Source organism: Typopeltis vanoorti, chromosome 19, assembly GCF_054136105.1.
Source record: "Typopeltis vanoorti isolate ZY-2024b chromosome 19, IOZ_Tvanoo_1.0, whole genome shotgun sequence".
In the NCBI taxonomy this organism is placed as follows: Eukaryota; Metazoa; Arthropoda; class Arachnida; order Uropygi; family Thelyphonidae; genus Typopeltis; species Typopeltis vanoorti.
The window spans coordinates 68897952-68920187 of record NC_143567.1 but is presented as its reverse complement, the minus strand read 5'-3'; the positions used below and the strand labels follow the sequence as shown (position 1 = coordinate 68920187).

Here is a 22236-nt window from a genome sequence, read left to right as displayed (position 1 = left end):
ACACTTCAGTGGTATCTGTTATCATTGAATTGCATTTAAATGTTTTAAGAATAGCTAATAATAATTTTAACTTATAAAAAAGTTAAAATACAGCAAAAGTGTTTATTATATTTCACAATGAGGTATTCTTCCTATGTGAAATATACGACATGTTAACGTTATTATAGAGTGATCTTATTATATTGGTTATGTATCGAAATTAAGAAAGTCGTGTATATTTACTCTTTGATTTGTATTTTAGTTTGCATTTTAAATTGTTAAATTCTTTAGATACTTGCATACTAAGAAGAAGAGTATAAGTTTCTTCCTTTCTATAAGGTCTTCCTTAAAATTACGTAAAAAAGATATTATTTTCGCAGATGATAAAAATTGCATTTCAGACAGGATTAATTTTTTGTAACAATGACAATAATATTTCATTCAGGTTCGTTGTAAATTTCTTGCAACAACGATATGTTCATTGTAAATTTCTTGCAACAATGATACGTCATTCAGGTTCGTTGTAAATTTCTTGCAACAATGATATTTCGTGCAGATTCGTTGTTCGAATTTTCTAGTTATGCTTTTAGTACTAATAAATACCTTCTTCCGAAAACAAAATCGTATTTATGGAAGCCAAAACTATCAGAAGTCCCATAGAACCAAATGTGCAGAAGAAAGGTCAAGCAAATATTCCTGAAAATTTGTCTGGCTACAATAACACCAAGTCTTCTTTCATGTTACCATTATATTCTTTGACATAAATCACTTGGTCCAAATCTTTATAACCGGTTTACTTTGATTCCTCCGCAAGAAAAGAAAGAACACACGAACTAGAGAGATCAGAAATAAAAAAAAGAGTACTTCTCTCTCCGCTCGCGGCTTTTTCCGTGCAGCAACTCAAGCCTACGACAACGCTAGGTGGTGGTGATGTCGCCTATGGCGGAAACTGGAGTGACAGTACGGGTGTCCTAGACGGCAGGGATAAGAAGCACGGTCTAGCTGACAGAGATGGATGGCTAAAGTCAGTGGCCGAGAGAGAGAGTTTCAGCAGGCAGGGTCTGTGCTGTCCAACTCTACAATATGAGACGAATAAAGAAAATTACAAATGTTTATGCGTCTTACATGTACGACTAAAACTTTAGTGGTATGTTGAATAAACGTTGTTTGTTTCTGCAGGTTTTATTCATCAGATATTTATGCACTCTATAAATTTTATAAATTATAAATTTTGCGATTCCTATATATATAGAAGAGATTTAAAGCTATAGATAGGCAGAATGAATTAATAAAATAAAATACCTGCGCATACCCAACTCTATATAAAACGAAAAATTAATATATTAAATATGGAGTCTTCATAAAGTAATAAATAACGATGAAAATCTGTTAAAATAGAAATTTGTGCCACTCTTAATATATTCGTATGCACATCACGCTTTAACATATGAGTCTTGGATATTATTTTGTTGAAACGTAAGATGGATACAATTAGACTTTTAATTTCTCTTTCTGTAAACAAAAAGAATTGCGTCTTTGTAAGTAAACAGGTTTATATATTCTGTTAATGTGTAAAAGATAATTATTCGCATTGCTTAGTATGAGCTCAAGTACTTTCATGTAATTTTAATTATGCTCATTCAACAGTTATTCTATCCAATGGATTCATTTGGCTGTTTTATTTATTTCAGAAGTATACTTTTCATTTTCATTACGCTTCTAATGCAGGGTGTTTCAAGTTCTGACAAACGATATCACGTGATTGTTGATGATATCTAACAACGAGACTTGAACAAGTTCGAGTTTCATTGTTGGACATCGTAGGCTTATCTAACAATGGATATTAAAAACTTCAACTGAATGTACATTTCATTGTTGAATAACTATCGTATTTTATTCAAATTTCCAACAATGCAACTTAAATACAAACATTGTTGATGCGATCTGCAGACGATAGAAGCTTAGCAACAACAGCAAATTATTATATCTGTTTGTATTTTATTGTTCAAATAATGTTTGATGTTCTGTTTCTTAGACAAAAATGAATACTATTTTTAATTTTAATTATAATCTACGAAATAAATCCACATAGTGATTTTTGTGATGCGCATTTAATTTTTATTGTTTTATTTCGTAAAGGATGAAAGGGGGGGGAGGGAAAGCTTAGTAAATCATAACGATGATTCCCTTTAGATTCCTTGTTCACATAATCAAGAAGATTCACATTGACTTTTGTCATCGCAGACCGTGGGATGTTGATTAACATTACTTAAGAGTGCATGGAATTTATCGACTCGCCAGATGATGACGGAGATGTAATTAACATACCGTTGCCGAAACATCAGGGGAAATAGCGCTGAAATGAGCGCACAGTAAACGCTTGTAATTCACTTTGTCCTGTGACGTTGGATATCTATCTTCCCCAGGAAATGATCCCTCACTATCGTCCCAGTCTTCCGCCACTCTCTCGTAGATAGCTCCTAGAACCCTCCCCCCCAGTACATTCCCCCCACACGAATACTGGAAAAGCCGGTAATTTCTGCACACTGTTTAGGCTGATGATAATTACCAATCCTTTGTCTACAGGTACTCTCCACACGTTATAGACAGGTGGCTGCATTCGAACTTCTTTTTTCATTCTATTTGCTTCTTTGGATCTCCGCTTTCATGCGTTCTCTAAGTATAGTTTATGGCAATAATTGTCGTTCATCTCATCTCAGGGTTTTAGTTTGAGAAGACGTTTTTCACGATGTACCAAAGTAATTTTTATTTCTCTTAAAAATAATATTTTAAGCTATATTTAATTTACAATCCGAAATATATTATTTCATATTACTTAAAATATTTTCTGAAATTCCCGAAACACTACCGACACCTTTAAAAATTCCATATCATAATATTACAATTATTACCAGTACCACTGAAATTTCTTGTGTTCCTAATAATAATATAATATAGATATAGACATAATATAGAGGGCCAAGTTGAGAAGAGGCTTGCTATGCGATTTACATGATTTAGTAAACATATATACTGTGTGAGTCCGGCAGGCTGTTGAGTTTCATATCCAGAAAACAATCGAATTAATATCGATTAATTGCTTAGTAATTGAAAAGAAGCAATGCAATGACAGATTACGTATCATACTTCATTCTGGTGTAGTTTTAAAGCAAATTATCCAACTACAAATAAATTTTGCTGTTTTCCTCGCGGAGCTGTTTAAAAACACGATAGTGTCAATGGAACAGCCTTGAAACTCTTCATATTTGACATCTTTAAGTAAAAGTGACATATTTTTTTCCTATTAGAGCTAGCCTGATGTTTTAAAGTACTTAAAGAATTTTTCCAAGTTCGTGAATCGGCTCACACAGACCTTCAGGCAGCGATCAACTTAAATTAAATTTTATACGATCAAATCCCTGTTTTTTATGTCGTAATCGTTACTTTAATTGGAAAATAGTGTTACATGATTTGGGGGTTGTCTCTTCTCCTAAACTATCGCTTAGGATGGGTTACTGAATCTGCCACTTATGAGGTAGATTGAAGCATGTTTAGTGTACTTTAATTTCACTACCTTAATCTAATGCATATTAAATTATTAAGTGTGCTGTAGTAATTTCTTTTGGAGACACTTGATTACTTTATAATTGATGCAAATCAAAGATTTATAGCAAAGATTTTTAATTAATTAAACATGGGATGGATGCGCTGAAACAAAATCCAAAAAAATTAATTAAAATAATTACGTTAAAACACTGTACCAGGATATCAGTGGCATCCTGTTTTATTTACAATGCAAAATATAATAAATAATTCTATGCAAATAAGTGTTATTTTATTTAAGAGTTGGAGAACAGTGATATCGTGCATACTATTTTTACAGTTTCTCACGATGTACCGAAGTAATTTTTATTTCTCTTAAAAATAATATTGTAAGTTATATTTAGTTTATAATCCATAAAATATTATTTCATATTTCTTAAAATATTTTCTGAAATCCTCAAAACACTGCCGACACCTTTATAAATTCTATATCATAATATTATAATTTTTACCAGTACGTACTCCCCGTGTGGTTGCCGGGATAAGAATAGCACCAATGTAGCTAATGCATGTCGTACGAGGCGACTAAAATTGGTACCCTTGGAGGGTAATGGATGGCAATGCTGTAGCCAATGAAGTTCTAACTGAGGCTCTGCTATTGCTGTTACCCTCTTGCCATGATCACAGCTTTATAGCTGAATAACACCTTCTCCTTACACTGTCCTCTACAGACAACGGGGAATATGAAAAGCAATATTGCTTCGCCCCTTTAAGCCAGTCCTTATAAGGATAAGGACTAATTTGTTTGGGAGGTCAATAGGATTGATTCATTCAATCCAATATACTTGGAGGGTAAGGGATGGCAATTCTGTAGCCAATGAAGTTCTAACTGAGGCTCGGCTATATTGCTGTTACCCTCCTGCCATGATCAGAGCCTTAATTGCTCAATAGCACCTTATCCCTACACTGTCCTCTACAGATAACGGGGAATATGAAAAGCATTCTTGCTTCGCTCCTTTAAGCCAGTCCTTATAAGGACTAATTTGTTTGGGGAGTCCTTTTTAGGACTTCCAGGGTAACAAATGGCAATGCTGTAGCAAATGAAGTTTTAACTGAGGCTCGGCTATTGCCGTTACCCAGCCATGACTAGAGCTTTTTGCTCAACAACAATCCATCCACACAGATTTAATTCATTCAGATGACGGGATAAAGAGTCAAGGACTCAGTCCATCGCCCAGTTCTTTTAAGAACTAAATTTGTTTGGGGAAAAACTCTTGAAGGATGATGAATTGTAATGCAGTAAGCCAATGAAGTTCTAACTGAGGTTCGGCTATTGCTGCTATCCTCCTGCTCAAGTTGATTTTAACTGGCATTCCATTAGATCTAGTCCAAATTATAAAGTAATTTCTTAGTGACAGATGAATGCAAGCCAAACTAAATGATATATTATCTACCCAGCGACGCATCTTGGCAGGAGTGCCTCAAGGGTCCCCACTGGCACCGATACTTTTCACGATTTACATGGCGGACATTCCGCACAATCCAATGTCATCCATCATTGCCCTATACGCAGACGACACAGCTATACTAACCAGATCTATTAAACCGCACCTTGGCACCAAGAAACTGCAAGAAAACCTGCAGAGATTAGAGCACTGGTTCTCGGAATGGAGATTGCAAGTAAACCCTCAGAAGAGTATCGCCATGTTCTTCACTAAAAACGTAATATCTTCCAAAAATGACATCTTCCTATTTAATATCAAGATTCCCTGGAAAGCAGAAGCCAAATATCTGGGTGTACTGCTGGACAGAAAACTAACCTTCAGTCCACATATAAAAGCCTCATGTACAAAAGCATCAAGAGTCATTGCACAGCTTTACCCTCTTATCAATAAGAATAGCAAGCTGGATACCAAAATAAAACTGCTTCTTTATCAGTTGATGATTCGACCCATTATTACTTATGCATCCCCAGCCTGGAGCCACACCTCAAGTACAAATATCCTCAAACTACAGAGAGTGCAAAACAAATGTCACCCCATGATCTGAAACGCACCATGGTATGTCAGAAATGTTCAACTCCACCGGGATACAAATAACCCCTACATCTACTCTTTCCTGCAGTCTTCGGCAGTAAAGTTCTTCTCAGCATACTCTTCACATCCAAATGAATTAGTGCAATAAGCAGCAAATTATGATGAAACAGACTTCTCCAAATATAGGAGACCCAAGGCCATCCTACTTCCAAATGAAGATCTTTAAATCGCACCTACTCAGGCAGAGCACTTAGCTCATAAACCTTTCCTCACACAGCAATCCTTATCAGATAGCAGGGATTATAAAAGCATTTTGCTTCACCCTTATAGTCAGCAACGTCTTGCGAAGTTTGTTTGGAGACAGGAATTATCGACCGTGAGATGCGGTGATTAATACCCTTGTAGGGTAATGGATGACAATGCTGTACCAATGAAGTTTAACTGAGGTTCGGCTGTTGCTGTTACCCCCCCCCCCCCTGGGGTCCTGAGATTCGAGAGTTTTGAGTTCGCTCTCTTAAGGTTTTTGCCTTAAGGGAGCAATTTGAGTCTCCGGGGAAAAGTGTTCTCCCACACTGCCCGCTGAGGGGCTTTGTCGGTGAATGCTTTTCTTCGGAATATGAGCGGTTCTGCTCGGTGGCGGTGTGTGGGTTGAAGGCCATCACTGAGTGGAGGCAACGCTGAGATGTACGGTCTTTCGCCCACGATTGAGTGGCCTAGGGATCGTCCGAATTTTTAGAGACGGCTTTACCTTAATATATGGCAATGCTGTAGCCAATGAAGTTTTAACTGAGGCTCAGTTATTGCTGTTACTCAGATATGACTAGAGCTTTTAGCTCAATCCACACAGATTCTCTTCATTCAGATGACGGGATAAAGAGTCAAGGACTCAGTCCATCGCCCAGTTCTTTCTAGAAGTTTGTGATTTTTGCGAAAAGTTGATTTGGAACATTTTTTTTCATAAAATTCTATTATATTATATATGAAATTTTTAATAGTTTTATTTTATATTTGATGATGGGGGGTCATCTTACTATAGAATATATGGATATGTAAAATATTACTTATGAGTAATATTTTACATATCCATATATGTAAAATATTACTCATAAGCGTACATTTATTATCCATATAAATGTACGCTTAATATTAAAAACACACAACGCAATTTTTCTGTTTTGCATTCCTAAAACGAGCGAGAAAATAGATTAGAGACTTTGAATTCTTAAATGTTAATTCATTTATAAAAAGTAGCTAATTAAATAACAGGGAAAATAAAGATTATTTTCAACCATCTATCGCCGGTAATTGTGGCGTATCCTGTGACGTCACAATACTCAGTAAAATCTCTTTATTCGACGAAAAGCAGTAATAATGATTGAAATGCTTAAACGAAAGTCGGCATAGAACTCTTTAAACTGAAACTCAACATTGGAAATTACTTCGAATCCTATTTATATTAACGAAATCCAATTAAACAAAGTGCTCTGTTTCTGTACTTAATCCTCACGCAGTTTATCTTCGTTCGTTTTCTCCGAATGTACGCTTATCGCCTGCAGACATAATAACTTTGGGATTTGAACAGTTGTCAACACAACCAAGATAATGTATACAAAGTCTCTGAGCTAACTTTATATGTATGTATTCTCTTGTAGGCCGATGGAACAAATCCCTTGTCAATAAAGCTACGGTGTTGTATCCCATCCTTTTTTTTTCCCCTTCACATTCGTTCATTTGCATGCTGACTTGCTAGCGTCGCTGGTGCTAGACCAAGTTAGATGCTTAGTACGACGCTCCGTCAATCCATCGTGCAAGTGATGGGTATCTTGGGACCTACGGCAGATGCGGACACTTCGGCTGTCGTCACGGTGAAAGGTTAAATGCCTCTAAAATCATCGTGAAATTCAGCATCGCCTATGGCACCTCCTTCCCAATGTGCTAAGGCGGAAGCGTGCCTGCTCCTCCTCCTCTTTAGTAGCCAGGATGTCGCACAGATGAGTATACTGTCCTGTTTTTCGTTGGTTCCGTCAGGGAATCAAGAAGAGAGAGAAGGAAGGAGAGAGGCAGCAAACAGTATACTCGCTAAATTGATTACACACTCTAGTGTGACAGGAAGACAGCTTGTTCTTCCACTTTACCATGGCTGATTCCAAGACATCGTATGATGGATGGTTTGTTGTCGAGATTAAAAATAACTTGGAAGTTTTTCTTGCCAAAGAAAAGAGTCATGTACACCGACAAATTCTCGACACAATCTAAAATCTATTACGAATTTAATAGAGCAAGTAATTACATTTATTTTTAGAATATTTAAACCATTATAATTTCTTTGTTTATGAAATGAACGCTAGAAGAAGTGTAGCTTTCAATTGTTGAGTTTTTTTTTTATTTGTTTACTCCTTAACAATTGAGTGATTGTTACATTATTGCGTAAGACATATTTTCTTTATTAGGTTTGTTGAATAATGATATTAACATATAAAATAGGATTGAAAAGATCGCAACAGTTGGGAAATTTATTATTACGAAACAAACAGGAAACTTGTATTGGATTTTTATTATTTCTTTTATCTGGCTATGGAAGTTTTGCTTCCAGTATCATACCACACATTGAACAGGAGTGTTTTGACACGGAAAACTGTTACAGTACTACGGCACCCTTCATGCATGGTTGGCGTTCTAAAAGTTGAATAAAAACCGATCATTTCTGTGTTCAGTCACGACTAGGGTGGCTATTGCACCGCACATTTGCCAACAAACATTGAACACACGCGATTATCGCATTTGGTCATGTCTACGTAAGACGCAAGCCGTGAGAAAACGCAAAGGAGACCCCCTCTTCCCCCCCCCCCCAACAAGGAAGGGAAAAATGTTTCTGGCAGACCTCTTCTCATGTGTCGCTCTTGCAAGTGGCGACTGTTCTTGTTATTTAGCTGACTCGTGTAGCAACGCAAAAGCATAAAAAAAGGTTCTAGCGGTGATGTAAACTTCTGCTGTTTAGTTTCCATGGATACCGAAAGAGAGCAATGGGGGATAAATACTTCTTTAACCATCAGAGCGAACTTAAAGAATTCAGAAAGAAAACACTTCAGTGGAGGTTCGTAAAGATTTTCGTATCAGAAGCAAAGGAAGTGAGATAGCAAATTGAAACGAATGCCAAATTTAAATTCGCTTCATCTGTTTCAAATTCATTCACTCTTACAGCTCGATCAGTTTATTCCACATCCGTACACCATAATAAAGTCTTAGTTTATTTCGTCAAACTTTCGACAACACCCCACTGTTGAATTCACAGTATTATCGCTCTTCAGATTTTTTTTGTATCGTATTTGTTGTTTAATAATTTATAATAATTTTAATAATTTATTGTAGTAATCCAAAGATAAATGCAATACGACGGACAGTATTTGCATTTATCGTTTTATTGGTGATAAATGAAATAAAGCATTTCAATTATTAGAAGCGCGCGTGTTTAATTTATACACAGTGTGAAATGAAGAATAAAACAGGCCTCCATATTTGTCACGCGATTAATTAAACAGCTTCAATTAGCACTTCAATTAACAGCTCTGTTGTTGTCCATTTTGATTCATGCACGCGCCTTTCATTGTTGTCATCTTTCTCATTTTATCTTGTCCATTCATTCATATTGATTAGCAGAATTTTAATATAAATGCATTGTTGGTTAGCTGGATTTACATTTATTTATTTATTTATTTTTTTTTTTTTTACAAATGTAATGAACTCTGTTTAAGCTACTCTACTCATAATTTTCCCAAACTTTCTTTACGAGCACTTAAGTTTTTATAAGATCACTTTTCTCACGAAAAAACATTGAACTGTGCTTTCTTGAAAAATCGTCACATCATGTTAAGTTCCCGACCTTAGCTGAAACAAAATGCACATGAGTTATCCTTTGAGAATAATTCTAAGAATAAACACACAAAAAGACGTACTTAATGTTCTGTCCATGATGCATTGATCGTTTTGAATTTAATGACATTTGATTTCACCACACTCTATTTCAGTAATCACTCTTATGCTTTACATTGCAGCTAAAAATCTTTAATCAAACAGTCTCGTGTTTGTTTTTTTTTTTCAAAATAAGATTGCGTGCAGAATTTATGCAAGTATTTTTGGCGAGCAGGCTTATCAGTGTACTAGTTTTGCTACACTATTTTTGCCCATTTTTCTCGTACCATGTTTTGTTATTGTTGTTTTCGTTTGCTAAACTTCTGGAGTTTGATTTTATTCAGCTTACCATTGTTATCGAGTTTGTCTCGAGCTCGCGCACTGCTATTATCATGACTGTCATTAGCCACGTGATCTGAATATTTTATGTATGTTTCCAATAGTACAATGGAATATTAAAGACATTACATAGCTGCATTCTAATTGATATTAATTAAATAAAAAGCTATGGGGATTATTTAAATATTTTGTGGTTTCTTTTTTGAACTATTCATTTACACTAAGATGAATGTAGTAAAGAGATAAGAAGTGAAAAAACATTTCTTTTTTCATGGGTTAGGTGCGCATACAGTCATTTGTATATAAAACGTCGCTTGGCGCATCTAGTCACTGTAAGATGAGGAGGGGGGAAAAAGAGGAAACTTCTCTTTGGACTGAACTGCATCATTTTCTCATTGGTCTTCCCTCTCTTCTTGAAAACCCTGCCTAACTGTGAGTTCGGCTGCCTTGGGAACGTAGAGTCGTCAGCACACTGTCACAGGCACAGAACGCAGCTGTCACTCGGTCCAGCATAGTTCACTTCTCCCGCGCGCGCCAGTCGACGGAGTTCGAAAAGCCATAGGAGGCTCTTTCTTGTTATCTTTCTTATCTTTTCATCAAAATGTATGCCGGGTAGGGAAAAAATAGAAGGAATGTAGCCAAAGAATTATCTAGCGAGGGAAGGCGTCGGAAATTTTTCGTCTGTGGCCGATACGGTGCATCAGAAAAAAAATTAAAAATATGGATTGAGCAAAACATTGGAAATGTCATCGGACCATAAAGGTACTCAACTTTATCCGGAAAAGCTTTCAGCTGGCTTTGGGAGTAGCATTCGGTTGTAGAAAAGATTTTTTTTTTGGTAGGATTTCTGTTCTCACTTCAATCTAGTAGGGATTGCTTGAAATATATTTTCAGAATTTTAATTTTTTTCATTATTTCCAAAATTTGTATTAATTTCAGAATTTCCGTAGTTTTAGAATTTTTATTTCTTGATGATTTTAATTTTTTTTCAGAATTGTTTTTTTCTAGAAGTTTTTTTTTCAGAATTTTGTTGGTTTTTCATTTTTTTCAGAATTTTGTTTTCGTTTTCAAATTTTTTTCAGATTTTTTGGATTTTTTTAGAATTTTTTCAGAATTTTGAGTAATTTTAAAATTTTTTCAGAATTTTGTTTTTTCTAATTTTTTCAAAATTTTGTTTAAAAAAAATTTTAAACATTTTTTCAGATTTTTTTTTTTTTCAAATTTTTTTCAGAAATTTTATATTTTTAAAAAATATTAGACATTTCTACCCAATTTCTTTTAATTAAATGTTTACCTTTTCCTATATTTTACCTTCATTTCATGTCGTTATTACCAACTGTGTGAACGTCTTTTGTATAATGATCGTAATACATTTTTAAGGTTGATAAGCTTCTTCTATCCACACCTGTACACTGTGAATAGTGCCTGATGAGCGATCATAACTCCCCACTGTGTGGAAAACCAACACATTCGCTTCATTTTCGTGTGGGAACTTCGGTTGATTCCTGATCACGCAAATACTGCTGAGGCTTGGTTTAGTAAATTGCGTTTCTCTTCTTATTTCCTGCATTTGAGGGCGAGAGTAATTCGAGACATGGAATGCGGGTTGTAAAAGGAGTTTGGGGATTACTTTTTTTGGTTCAGTTGCGCGATAAAAGAGATTCACACCTCTTGAGAAACGAAAGAATTAAGTACTTTATAATTAACCCTGACAGCTACTAATGAAAGTTATTTGAAAGTGGTTGCGAGTATTTAAATTAAAGAAAGTCTGGGACGTTTGTTATATTAGTTTTCTTAGGTAAGTTGTTGAATGATGCGTGTGTGCGCGCGCTCAATGGGGTTTCAAGTCACTTTTACTATTAATTAGTTCTCGTAATCTCAGAAGATATTTCGGTGCCTCCCCCCTCTCTCTCTCTCTCTCTCTCTCTCTCTCTCTCCTTTAAACCCACCTGTTTACTTTGTTCTCTACTTTAAACCCTTCTGTTTGTCTTGTTTTCTGTTTTTCGCTCTAATTTTTCCGTTATTTTTCTTGTTTTCTTCATTATGAAAAAAACAAGATATTCAAGAAAACTCAATATATTCTTTGTATACAATTTGGTTGAAAAACACTTGCGTTTGATTATCATCACTGAAATCAAGAATATTTCGTTGAATTAAAAGGACTTTTTAAAACCGAAAATGAATTAGCTATCTTCATAAAGCCAATTCACTTTCTTGAAGGAAAGAACTTGAAGTAGCGCTGAGATTTTTCCTTTCATCATCGCTGAAGATGAATGTATTTCTACAGAGCTCTAGATAAGAGGCGGTGTTCCTAATCCTAACTACTATATCTATGTATAATATTTCTTCCAGGAAGGGAAAAATTAATTGCCTGATTTAAAGAGCAAATAATCGGATATTATCTAGGGAAAAAGCGATTGGAATTGAACCTGGAAGTCTTTATTCTGAAAAACGTATTGTCATGAAGATTACAACCAAGCTACGCAGGCATCCAATATATATTTTTTTCTTATTCTTTTTTCTTTAATTTCTCTCTCTCTCTCTCTCTCTCTCGTATTTGTGTGATGCCGTTCTCTGATTGTGCTGTGCACTTGTCATTTAGTATTAAGCTCGAAGGTCGAACTCAGTACTCGCTGTCCTCGACTGGAAAATTAACGCATCAGAAGAGTCGCAGATAAGACGAATTTCACTTTCTTTTTGTACGACAGGCCGAACCTGATAAGATAAACAGGTATATAAGAAGCTTGACATTCATTCCAGCGAGGTGTCAGAGAAGCACCTTGATTTATTCGCGTCATTCATCAGGCTTCGCTGAGACTTAGTGCGTGTGTGTGTGCGTGCGTGAGTGAGTGCACGAAGCCTAATACTCCCATCAAAGAGAATGAGAGGGAATTAATTAGAATCTTTCCGCACAAAAACAGATAAAGTCATAATAATTCATGGCTATTGGAACCTAAAGTTTCCTTCTTATCTTTTAAAGATATTACTAAAAGGTCTAAGAACAAACTCAATATATTGTCGGAGAGCAATACGTCACTTTAGTCTCACTAACCTGGTTGATAGCGCAGCTCGAAATGTGCTTCTTAAGGACCGAAAGCTCACATCCGAAATCGGCACTTTCCAATAGAGAAAAAAGTCAACGCCTCCTTCGCCAAATAAAAAATAATAATAATCAGGGTGGTAAACGCGCAATTATTAATTCCAGGTATATGAAAACTACTTCAAACGCGTCTCTACAGAGTAAAAAGAGCAATCGGTAGAACTGTGTCTATTAATCCCTCCTCCCTGAGATGATAAACGCAGTGAATTTTCTCCCATCTTTACAAGCATGGGTTTATTGAGAGATCCGACAAAAGGCGTTCGATGTACCAAGAACTTAAGACTAGCATAATGCTTCAATGCGAATATCGGTTTCCAATCCACCAACCCATCAATTGCTCACAGAAAGAAACCAATCAAACGCATTCAATGCCATTTACACGGATGACTTGTTTATATACAGCTTTGCTATCGAAGATATTCGGCCTTATTATAAGTTCTCGGTTTGCTTGTCTTCGCTGATTACATTAAATATTAAATATCTCGAATTTCATTAACTTTCGGGGGGGGGGAATCGTTGTATGAACTATTAGTACCGATAGCCGGGTATCTTGCGGCCTGTTACAGAGACCATCAAGGTAAAGGAGACCCAATTAAGTAGGATTTCATCGATCATTACTGCAAGCACAGATCAATTACGCTATCGACCGACTGGATATTCTCATCCTGGAGTTTTCCAATGAATCCACCGGTCCCAGAGGCTCATGGGATGTCAGTTTATATTAGATTGAAATACTTTCTAGAGTAATGACCGTTCATATGCTGTAGGTTTTCGATTTTTTTCCCCCTTCCACTTCTAAAAATTCCTTTGAGACATCGCATGCAAGACCGGAGAGCTTCGGGATATTGATTACGCTGCTCCTTAAGCATAACCACAATCCAACGGGTTTGCGCATGCGCAGTATTGGTTTAATGCCCAGGTGGAAGGAAATAGTATCAAAGGGGGGAAAAAAACTAGAAAAAGCTTTTTTTTTTGTTCTTCTATAGGTTTTTAAAACAACATTCGTTATTAAGTTAATAACGAATATGTTATTATTATTATTATTATTAAGAGAGACCTCCTAGCAGTCAAGGATTCATCGAGGGAGGCCACATACTACACACACCAGCTTTCATACTTATTCTTGAATTCATTCACACTGCTTGCACTCACAACATCCAATGGCAATCCATTCCAATCACGCACCATCCTCTGAGAGAAAAATCTAGCCCTCACACCCTTCTTCGCTGCATTTATTCTCAGCTTCCATGGATGCCCTCTTTTCCTTTCCCCACCTTCCATAAATTGAAAAATTCCATCAACTAAAACCCTGTATGACCTTTTCAGAAACTTGTAAGTCTCAATCATATCACCCCTCATTCTCCTCTTTGCTAGTGTGTGTGTGTGTGTGTGTGTGTGTGTGTGTGTGTGTGTGTGTGTGTGTGTACAGCCTACAAATTCTCGATCTGTCTTCATAATCAGTATTCCACAATCCTGATATCATTTTAACACTCTCTTTTGCACGCTCTCTCTCTCCACTGTATCAGAATCACCATGGAAACAAGGAGACTAGACCTGTGCACAATAGTCAAAGTGAAGTCATATCAAACCCTTCTAAAGAGACAAAATGACATCCGTATCTTTACATGTGAACGTTCGTTTCAGCATTGCAATTATCTTGTGAATTGTATTTTCAATCGTTGTCACATGGCCCCTGAACTCCAACTTCCTATCTAGTAACACTCCAAGATCCCTAGCCTTATCAGTTTCTTCTAGCATAATCCCACCAATATAATACGATATTAGATATCTAATCACGCCAAAGTGAACTGACACCCATTTTCCCATGCCCACAGTTCTAGCCTATTCAAATGATTCTGCAAGTACTGCTTATCAGCAGCATTTCTGATTACCCTACCTATCTTTGCATCATCAGTAAATAGCTGTATGTCGCTTCTCAAATCCTTCCCAATATCATTAATGTACAGATTAAATAACAATGGACCAAGCACTGATCCTTGTGGTACACCACTTGTTACATTAAATTTTGCAGACTCATATCCCCCGTATACCACTTTTTGATACCACCCTCTTATCCATGCTAATATTCTATAACCAAGCCCATTTTCTCCAATTTATACAGCAGTCTTCCATGCCGTATTCTGTCAAAAGCCTTAACAAAATCCAAAAGTATCATGGTGTATCCACTTCCCTTTTCTAGTTCAATGGTAACATTGTTATAGAATGTGAGCAACTTGCTAAAACATGACCTTCCCTTAGTAAACCCATGTTGTTCATTGCAAAGTAGAGATTTACTGTCAACTCATTTCGGAATGCAAGCCCTAAACCAATTTTTACAAAATCTTCACCACCACTCCTGAGATACTAATTACCACTAATTCGTTCAGTGAAGAGGTAGCAGAACATGCCAATTAAGTTAATTCAAGAATTTAATATGTGATTATTTGGTATTATCGATATAATCGATCATCAGGTATGATAAACCACCACTAGAGGGAGCTCTTAAATGCCTTCGTAACCTAGTCACCATCACTTGTTGATAATATCACTAGTGGGCAACCACACACGCATTAAACGACTTTTTTTGTAGTTACTTGTTAGTTGTTTTTTTTCTTGTGCACTACAAAGCGATCGGAACTTCAAAATAAAAATAAGAAGGGGAAAAAGAAAGAAATATATTAAGTCCGCAAAGTTTCAGAAGAGCCGATCGTAAAAGTACAAAAGTCCTGACGTCTCTTGCTGACCTCAGCACATCCCCTTGGGAAAGTGAACACGCGAAACTGGCGCTGTCATTCGTTCCGCTAAATACGCCAAACTGTCGGAAACACAGCATGTGGTTGACGACTGTGTACATGTTGGAAGTGGAAAATGTGAAGTTGCGTAATTTAGAATTGTAGCTGCAAAACTTTCCTAAAGAAAAACAAAATAACAAAATCTGTGTAGTCTGTATTTTAATGGAAGTGCACCTGATTGTTATGAAATGGAAGTGATTGTATTGTTTTGTTATCGTTTCTGTTTACATTGTTTCATTTGATTACATCATTCGCAATCGGTATTGTTACGTCATAATGTTGAATTTCTCTTTTAAAGTTATTTTTTCCTGTTCATTTGGTTACATCATTCGCAAGCAGTATTGTTATGTCATAATGTTGAATATCTCTTTATTTTCCTGTTCTGTCAAACAGCTTTTTTTTTTTCAGATATTCACTCTTTCACTGAATAAATCGTGTCACTCATACTTACAGTGTGTTGGGTGTATGTGTTGGGGGGGGGGTAGCTACAAAGCCTTACGATCAGAAGAAATCACTCCTAAAAGTGCGGATGACCTCGTAATACTCGACCGGCTTCCGACACACACGTGCACATACTACGAAGCAAACCTCAACACCGGATTTCCACACATCCGAAAGCCTGGATCAAATGCTATTTTCAAAGGTGTAGAAAATCTTTGCAGAAGCTCTTTGGATGTCGATCTGAAAGCAGACGCTGCAGAATAAAATCGGATTATTTGTTATGGGAGTCAGAAATTATCTACATACTTTTCCATCCGTATTACTTGACGTTGGATTTGTCTTGCCAAATATCTGACAGCTCGCATCATCCTAAAGTATCTGAAAAACAATGAGAGAGCTTTATTTTGCAGTTCCTATCTATACTGTCAATGTAGTTGACAACTTTATTGTAACTGACTCAGTTACCAACATTGCCTACCTTCATATACATTTATTCTGTGTATGCTTATTGTTTTTTAAATACTTTTTGGAAGAGTATAAAATTGAGAAAAAAGTTTTAATTTTATCAGTACAAATACAAACATAAAATTAATACGGATAAACCAGTGCTTTTTTGTTAGATTAGATGCTGCAAACATACTTCGGTTTGTAATCTTTTCGAAGCTTAACATCGAATTAGTTTTGTTTTCCTCTTTTTTCATATTTATGCTGCAGAAACAACCTGAAGTCAACTTGTACATGAATTGCGTTATTGTGTTTATTATTACCACGCCGACTTCCCTTATGGTATCCCGATGGTCTTTCAACTTCAGGGACCTTTGCTGTGACACCGAACTAGTATAGAAAAGTAGATTATCACTAAGGGATAGACATCTACACGAGCTCTATTGGCAGTTCTGTCTAAGTTAAACATAAGAAATGAATCAAGTGTCTTGCACATTTCTGTATTTAAAAAAAAAAAAATCCTTTGGTGCCTTCCTGGTGCCGTTTATCCATACGTCGACTTCCCCTTTAGCTTCCGGGAGATGCTGGTAAGGGTAGCAAGCACGAGAAACATGTTAAAGGTGTCTGTTCTTGACAGATGACCTCCCTGTTCCGGTACTTCGCCATGAGACTGGACAAAAACAAAAAAAGAAAAAAAAAGAGAAAATAAAAGCGACATCACATCTTAGTGTACAATCCTACGACACCATCCACTACGTGTGACATTAACAAAGCGACGTCCCCTAAATTGATTACGACGGAGAGAAAAAAAACCGAAAACAAAAAAAAAGAAAAGGAAACAGAACAAGAGACGCTACCATTATTCACTCATACCATCCTCTGTGGTTCTATTCTCTGCCATTGCGTGGATAGAAAGAATGAAATGTAAAGCATTCTGTCTTTCATAGGGACCTTCGACAGTCCTCATCTTTCTTATGTCTCTTCTATCTTCCCTCTTTCACCCTACAGATGATTTTTTTTCCCAATGCGACCTCTAAATGACATCGTAGAACTTTGCTGTGCTTTCCACATCCATTTTATGAGCTGTGCAGGGAAGCGACCTTCTCTCACACGTCGAGTTTTATGACTATCTAATTAATATCGCCTGTAGGTGTCAGAGTAGTTTGTATTATTCTAGCATAGGTTGGAACGGTTGAATTATGTTCATTAAATAAATTCCTCCCCCTTCCCCCCGTCGTATGCGTCTTAGGAACTTCATTATAACTACTAAACTTCAATCTGCTAGAATGAAGTTATGGGCCTTTCGATAGGCAACCTTGGCTCGAATGGTGTCATCTCTCGAGCAGTTATTTTACCCAAGAGTAAAACAGTTAAATGACCTGACATGACGCCAGAATAGAGAGCGCAAGGCGTGCTTTATAAGTCATTACAATGTCACTTTTAGCGAGCTGTGAGTTTCATTAGAAGATCGCTTCGACAGTCCACTCCTGTACCGTAAATGTCATCGACTAATTATTCCACCCCCTTTTCTCGATAAATGGATGGAAATGCTTCTATCTTCTTAGCTATTGAATAAGAGTTCACAAATTTCCCATAGACCCAAATGGATAACATCGATAATTTATAATATAAATGTAAATTTCCGTACAACTTTTAATTATTTTATGAGTATGAATGACGTACCATTGCCTTACAGTTTTCTTTTATTTCAGTGGAGTGTGGAAAGCCATTATCTTGGGGCAGATTCTGTCAGCCTTACTTTGTGGTACAGGAGTAACTAGCCAGTTCCTTAACAGCACATACAGGGTCCAAGTTCCCACAGGTAGGCCGCTTCTCCTTTCTAAGCTCCGTTGGTTTTTACGTTTAAAATACTCGTCTAAAATAATCTGTAATGGTTGTACGATGATAAGCAGATCATTGTTGAAGTACTATATTTAGAGGACATGTGCTGCCGTCTATCGGTAACTGTTTGCGGAATCATGCACGCCTTTAATTACATAATTTTATTCATTTCCACAATGTACGTGTCTTGTTAGTGGGATCAGTCGGCTTTTTCTTGATCATCACACCAATGTATTGAAACCTTTTTTGTATCTATGATGATATTATTCGGTTAGTTTTTGAATGAATATGAATAAAGAATACTATTATTTATCTTTTTTGAATCATATATGCAATGAATTTGATCCACTTGCTTATCATGGCCCAGTATACAGTAAATACTGTGCAAACACAGATGCGAGACTCCTCGATATTTCTGCGCATGGCAAAAGAAGGCGAATCCATTCCGATATTAGGGTAATCAATGCGTTTCGTCGGATGAGTGTTTATTATTACACGTCAGAAAATTAGCTTCTCTTTTATGAAAATTCTAGTTTTTAAAGTGGCAACTGTTGTGCTTATACAACAGTTGGAAACGTTTACGTATAAAGCACGTGATTTCGCGTGTTGGTAACCAATTCGTACATCGCCTTATTCCTTTCTCCCCCTGTCCGACCACAGATCCGAGGGTCTCGGTTCTGTGGTCGGACAGTATCTTCCAAGTCGCGTTCTCTGAACAATTTTTCTGTTTAGCAGGATAAAAAAAGCGAGTCGCTACCGTAAGATATAGAGCAGCTCACATTCAGTTGAAAAGGCCTTGCAAAGGCTCATTGTTTACCAGATTGAGATCCGAAACCAGTTTTTTCCTAGCCAAATTTACTTTGTAATAAGTCTCGTTAAATTAAACTTTACTGTGTTTAATGCGATACGGTTAACCTGCTTCGATATTATATAAAGTCAGCAAAAAAGCCCTTTCTAAGGTTACGTATTAAAATTGTACTTTACATTTCTTTTCACGAGACAATAACGTCAACTGACTTCATTCTGTCGCCCTTCAGCTAACAATCGACTCCCTGACGCCAGACTTTTTCTCCTGGTTGTTTGAAGATCACTGATGTTGCCTACTCTGATAATCCTACGTTGCCAGAACACTTGATTCGTGTTTAATTTTATTATCCACCCCGCCTTATTTGCCACAAGCACTTCACTCTCTATTCTGTCGTAACACAATTAATTTTTCTTTTGCTTAGTGTTTTTGCCATTACACGTTTGTGCTTCTTAAGGAGTTATAGTTTCCCTTGGTTTATTTTAATTGGTGTGAACTATTACAAAAAATACGTCAATAACTTCGATTGTCTACGTGAATATATAGGTAATATGCTAAAGGCGTTATCGTGCACCAATTAAAAACGACGAAATAACTTTTCTGGGAAAAAACTAAACAAATAAATCTTTTTTGTTTCTAACAACTGTATAACGGATAAAGCTTCTCATTACTTGACTAACAGTAGCTAAGTGAATTTTAGGAACACAATCATTGATGTAACAAAAATAAGCCATCAATTACATGGGAATTTTGGAAAGAAACACGTCAAAACCTACTTCGTGAACATTAACATAAACATTTCTGGCTAGATGGGTGAAGCAAAATTGCTTTTCATATTCCCCTTTGTCTTGAAAGAACTTTGAATGGAGTGTTTGTGAGCTATATGCTCGCCCATTGAGGGCAGTGAAGTTAGTTGCGTTCAGCTGAACTTAAAATAGATTTTGGTCTTTTATATTTGTTAATTTTTGCTTCATTATATTCCGAGGCTTCCTTGATTAACGGGTTTGGATGGTTACTTGTCTTGGTAAAGAACTTCTCAGCTAGATTTATGAGAAAGGAAGAGATATAAGGGATATTAACTTCTCTGTGGATCTGGGTGTTTCTTATAAACCAAGGTGCATCCAGAATCATCCTCAGGCACTCATTCTGTAATCCCTGAAGTTTTAGAATGTTGGAATTTGCGGTGTGGATACATGCTGGGGATGCGGAAGTGATGACCGGTCGAATTACCATCTTGTAAATTGTTAATTTTGTTTGCGTGTCTAGTTTACTTTGACTGTTGATCATAAGGTAGAGCTGTGCTAAGACGTTGGATGTCTTTGAGGTAATGCAACTAATATGTTTGCTGAATAGGAGTTTACTATCAAGAATCACTCCAAGATATTTAACTTAAGTCTGCCATGGAATCTTTACTCCCAATAAATAAATATCCTCCATGGTATGGATTTTCTTTCTAGTAAACAATATAGGTGAGCTTTTCTGGGGGTTAACTTGGATCCTCCAGTCTGCCATCCACTTTTCTAAAATGTGTATGCTGGTTTGGAGTCTTTTAGTTGCCAGTTTTGGGCTCAGTGATCTTGCCACCAGTACAGTATCATCTGCATATAATGCAGTGAATGTTGTTTTTGGGTTCAGAGGGATGTCGGCTACATAGATTGAGAACAGGAGAGGTGCCAGAAGAGATCCCTTGGGTACGTCTGCCGAGATCCTGCGTCTGGTCGAAACCGTTTCGTCGACCCTGACCTGCATATATCTGTCTTTCAGGTAAGAATGTATTATTTTTATTAACTTGACTGGCAAGTTAAATTTTATCAGTTTGTAGAGAAGGCCTTGATGCCATACTTTGTCAAAAGCCTTCTCTGCGTCGATGAAGATGGCAGCTGTATTGAGTTTCCAGTTAAACCCTTTAGTAATGATTTCTACCAGCCGGTGCACTTGTTGAGCTGTACTATGGACCTTACGGAAACCGAACTGTTCATTAGGCAAAATTCCTAACTTATCTGTTTCTGCTTGGAGTCTTGAGAGGATCGCTTTCTCTGTCACTTTTCCGAGGTTGGACAACAGGCTTACGGGTCTGTAGCTTTCGGGAAGGTGAGGATATGTTCCTGGCTTTTTCAATGGCATGATGATGGCTGTTTTCCATGCAGTAGGGAAATGCTGGAATCTAAAGATGGCATTTGTAATGTTGACGAGATGGACTATGGCCTTTCTTGGAAGTAGTTTTACTATTCTGTTAGTTATGCCATCCGGTCCTGGAGCTTTTTTACTGTTTAGATGGGAGATATTTATCATTTCTGCCGGATTTGTAAGAGTGATATGTTCGGAGTTAACAGTGTTCTGTCTTAAGGTTGTCCTAACATGACGATGAATTGTCATAAGGTTGATATTTAGATTTGTTTAAGATGGATTGCACTGAGAATCTAGGTTATCTACTAGTGCTTCGCCTTTCTCTTCATCTTTGTGAACTGTACCTTTCTTGGTTTGTATAGGGGGTATGAGTTGCTTTTTGGTGCGGATTACTCTTAAGAATTTCCATACAGAATGATCTTCAGTATTGATGTTAGCCAATTTGGTTTCCCATTGATGGTTTCTGTGTTTTTGAAGAGCTTCTCGGACCTGCCTGTTTAGATTGTTCAATACTATTTATCTTGTGCGGGCTCTGGTATTGTGGTATCTCTTTCTGGCTCTGTTTTTTGCTCAGATTAGCTCCATGATTTCTTCACGGATATGGTTGGTTGGGTGGAAGACAGTGGATTGTCTGACTGATTCTATTGCTTTCTGAATTTGTATGGTTAAGTTATTTACTGCTGTGTCAATCTTCTTCCTTTTTACTGATATTGGGCACCGGACCAATATGATCGGGAAGAACCTTGGCTAACTTGTTCCATGGTATGAATGTGTGCAGAGGAGAGAATTGATCAGATGAACCTAGATTAAGCACTATGGGACTGTGGTCAGAAGATAATTCGTTGACTGATTCCAATTTGAATTGGTATCTTAAATTTT

General features: G+C 36.7%; 1 protein-coding gene across 5 annotated transcripts in view; it reads left to right on the top strand.

Annotated features, from left to right (window-relative positions):
* The window catches only part of LOC150096226 (solute carrier family 35 member F1-like), a 593479-nt gene that overhangs the window by 279029 nt on the left and 292214 nt on the right, over positions 1-22236 (top strand). For all 5 annotated transcript variants that reach the window (XM_090409172.1, XM_090409169.1, XM_090409168.1 and 2 more), the window contains exon 2: positions 18296-18405. In XM_090409172.1, coding sequence (XP_090265298.1) covers positions 18296-18405 — 110 coding nt within the window. The remainder of the gene's footprint in view (positions 1-18295; positions 18406-22236) is intronic.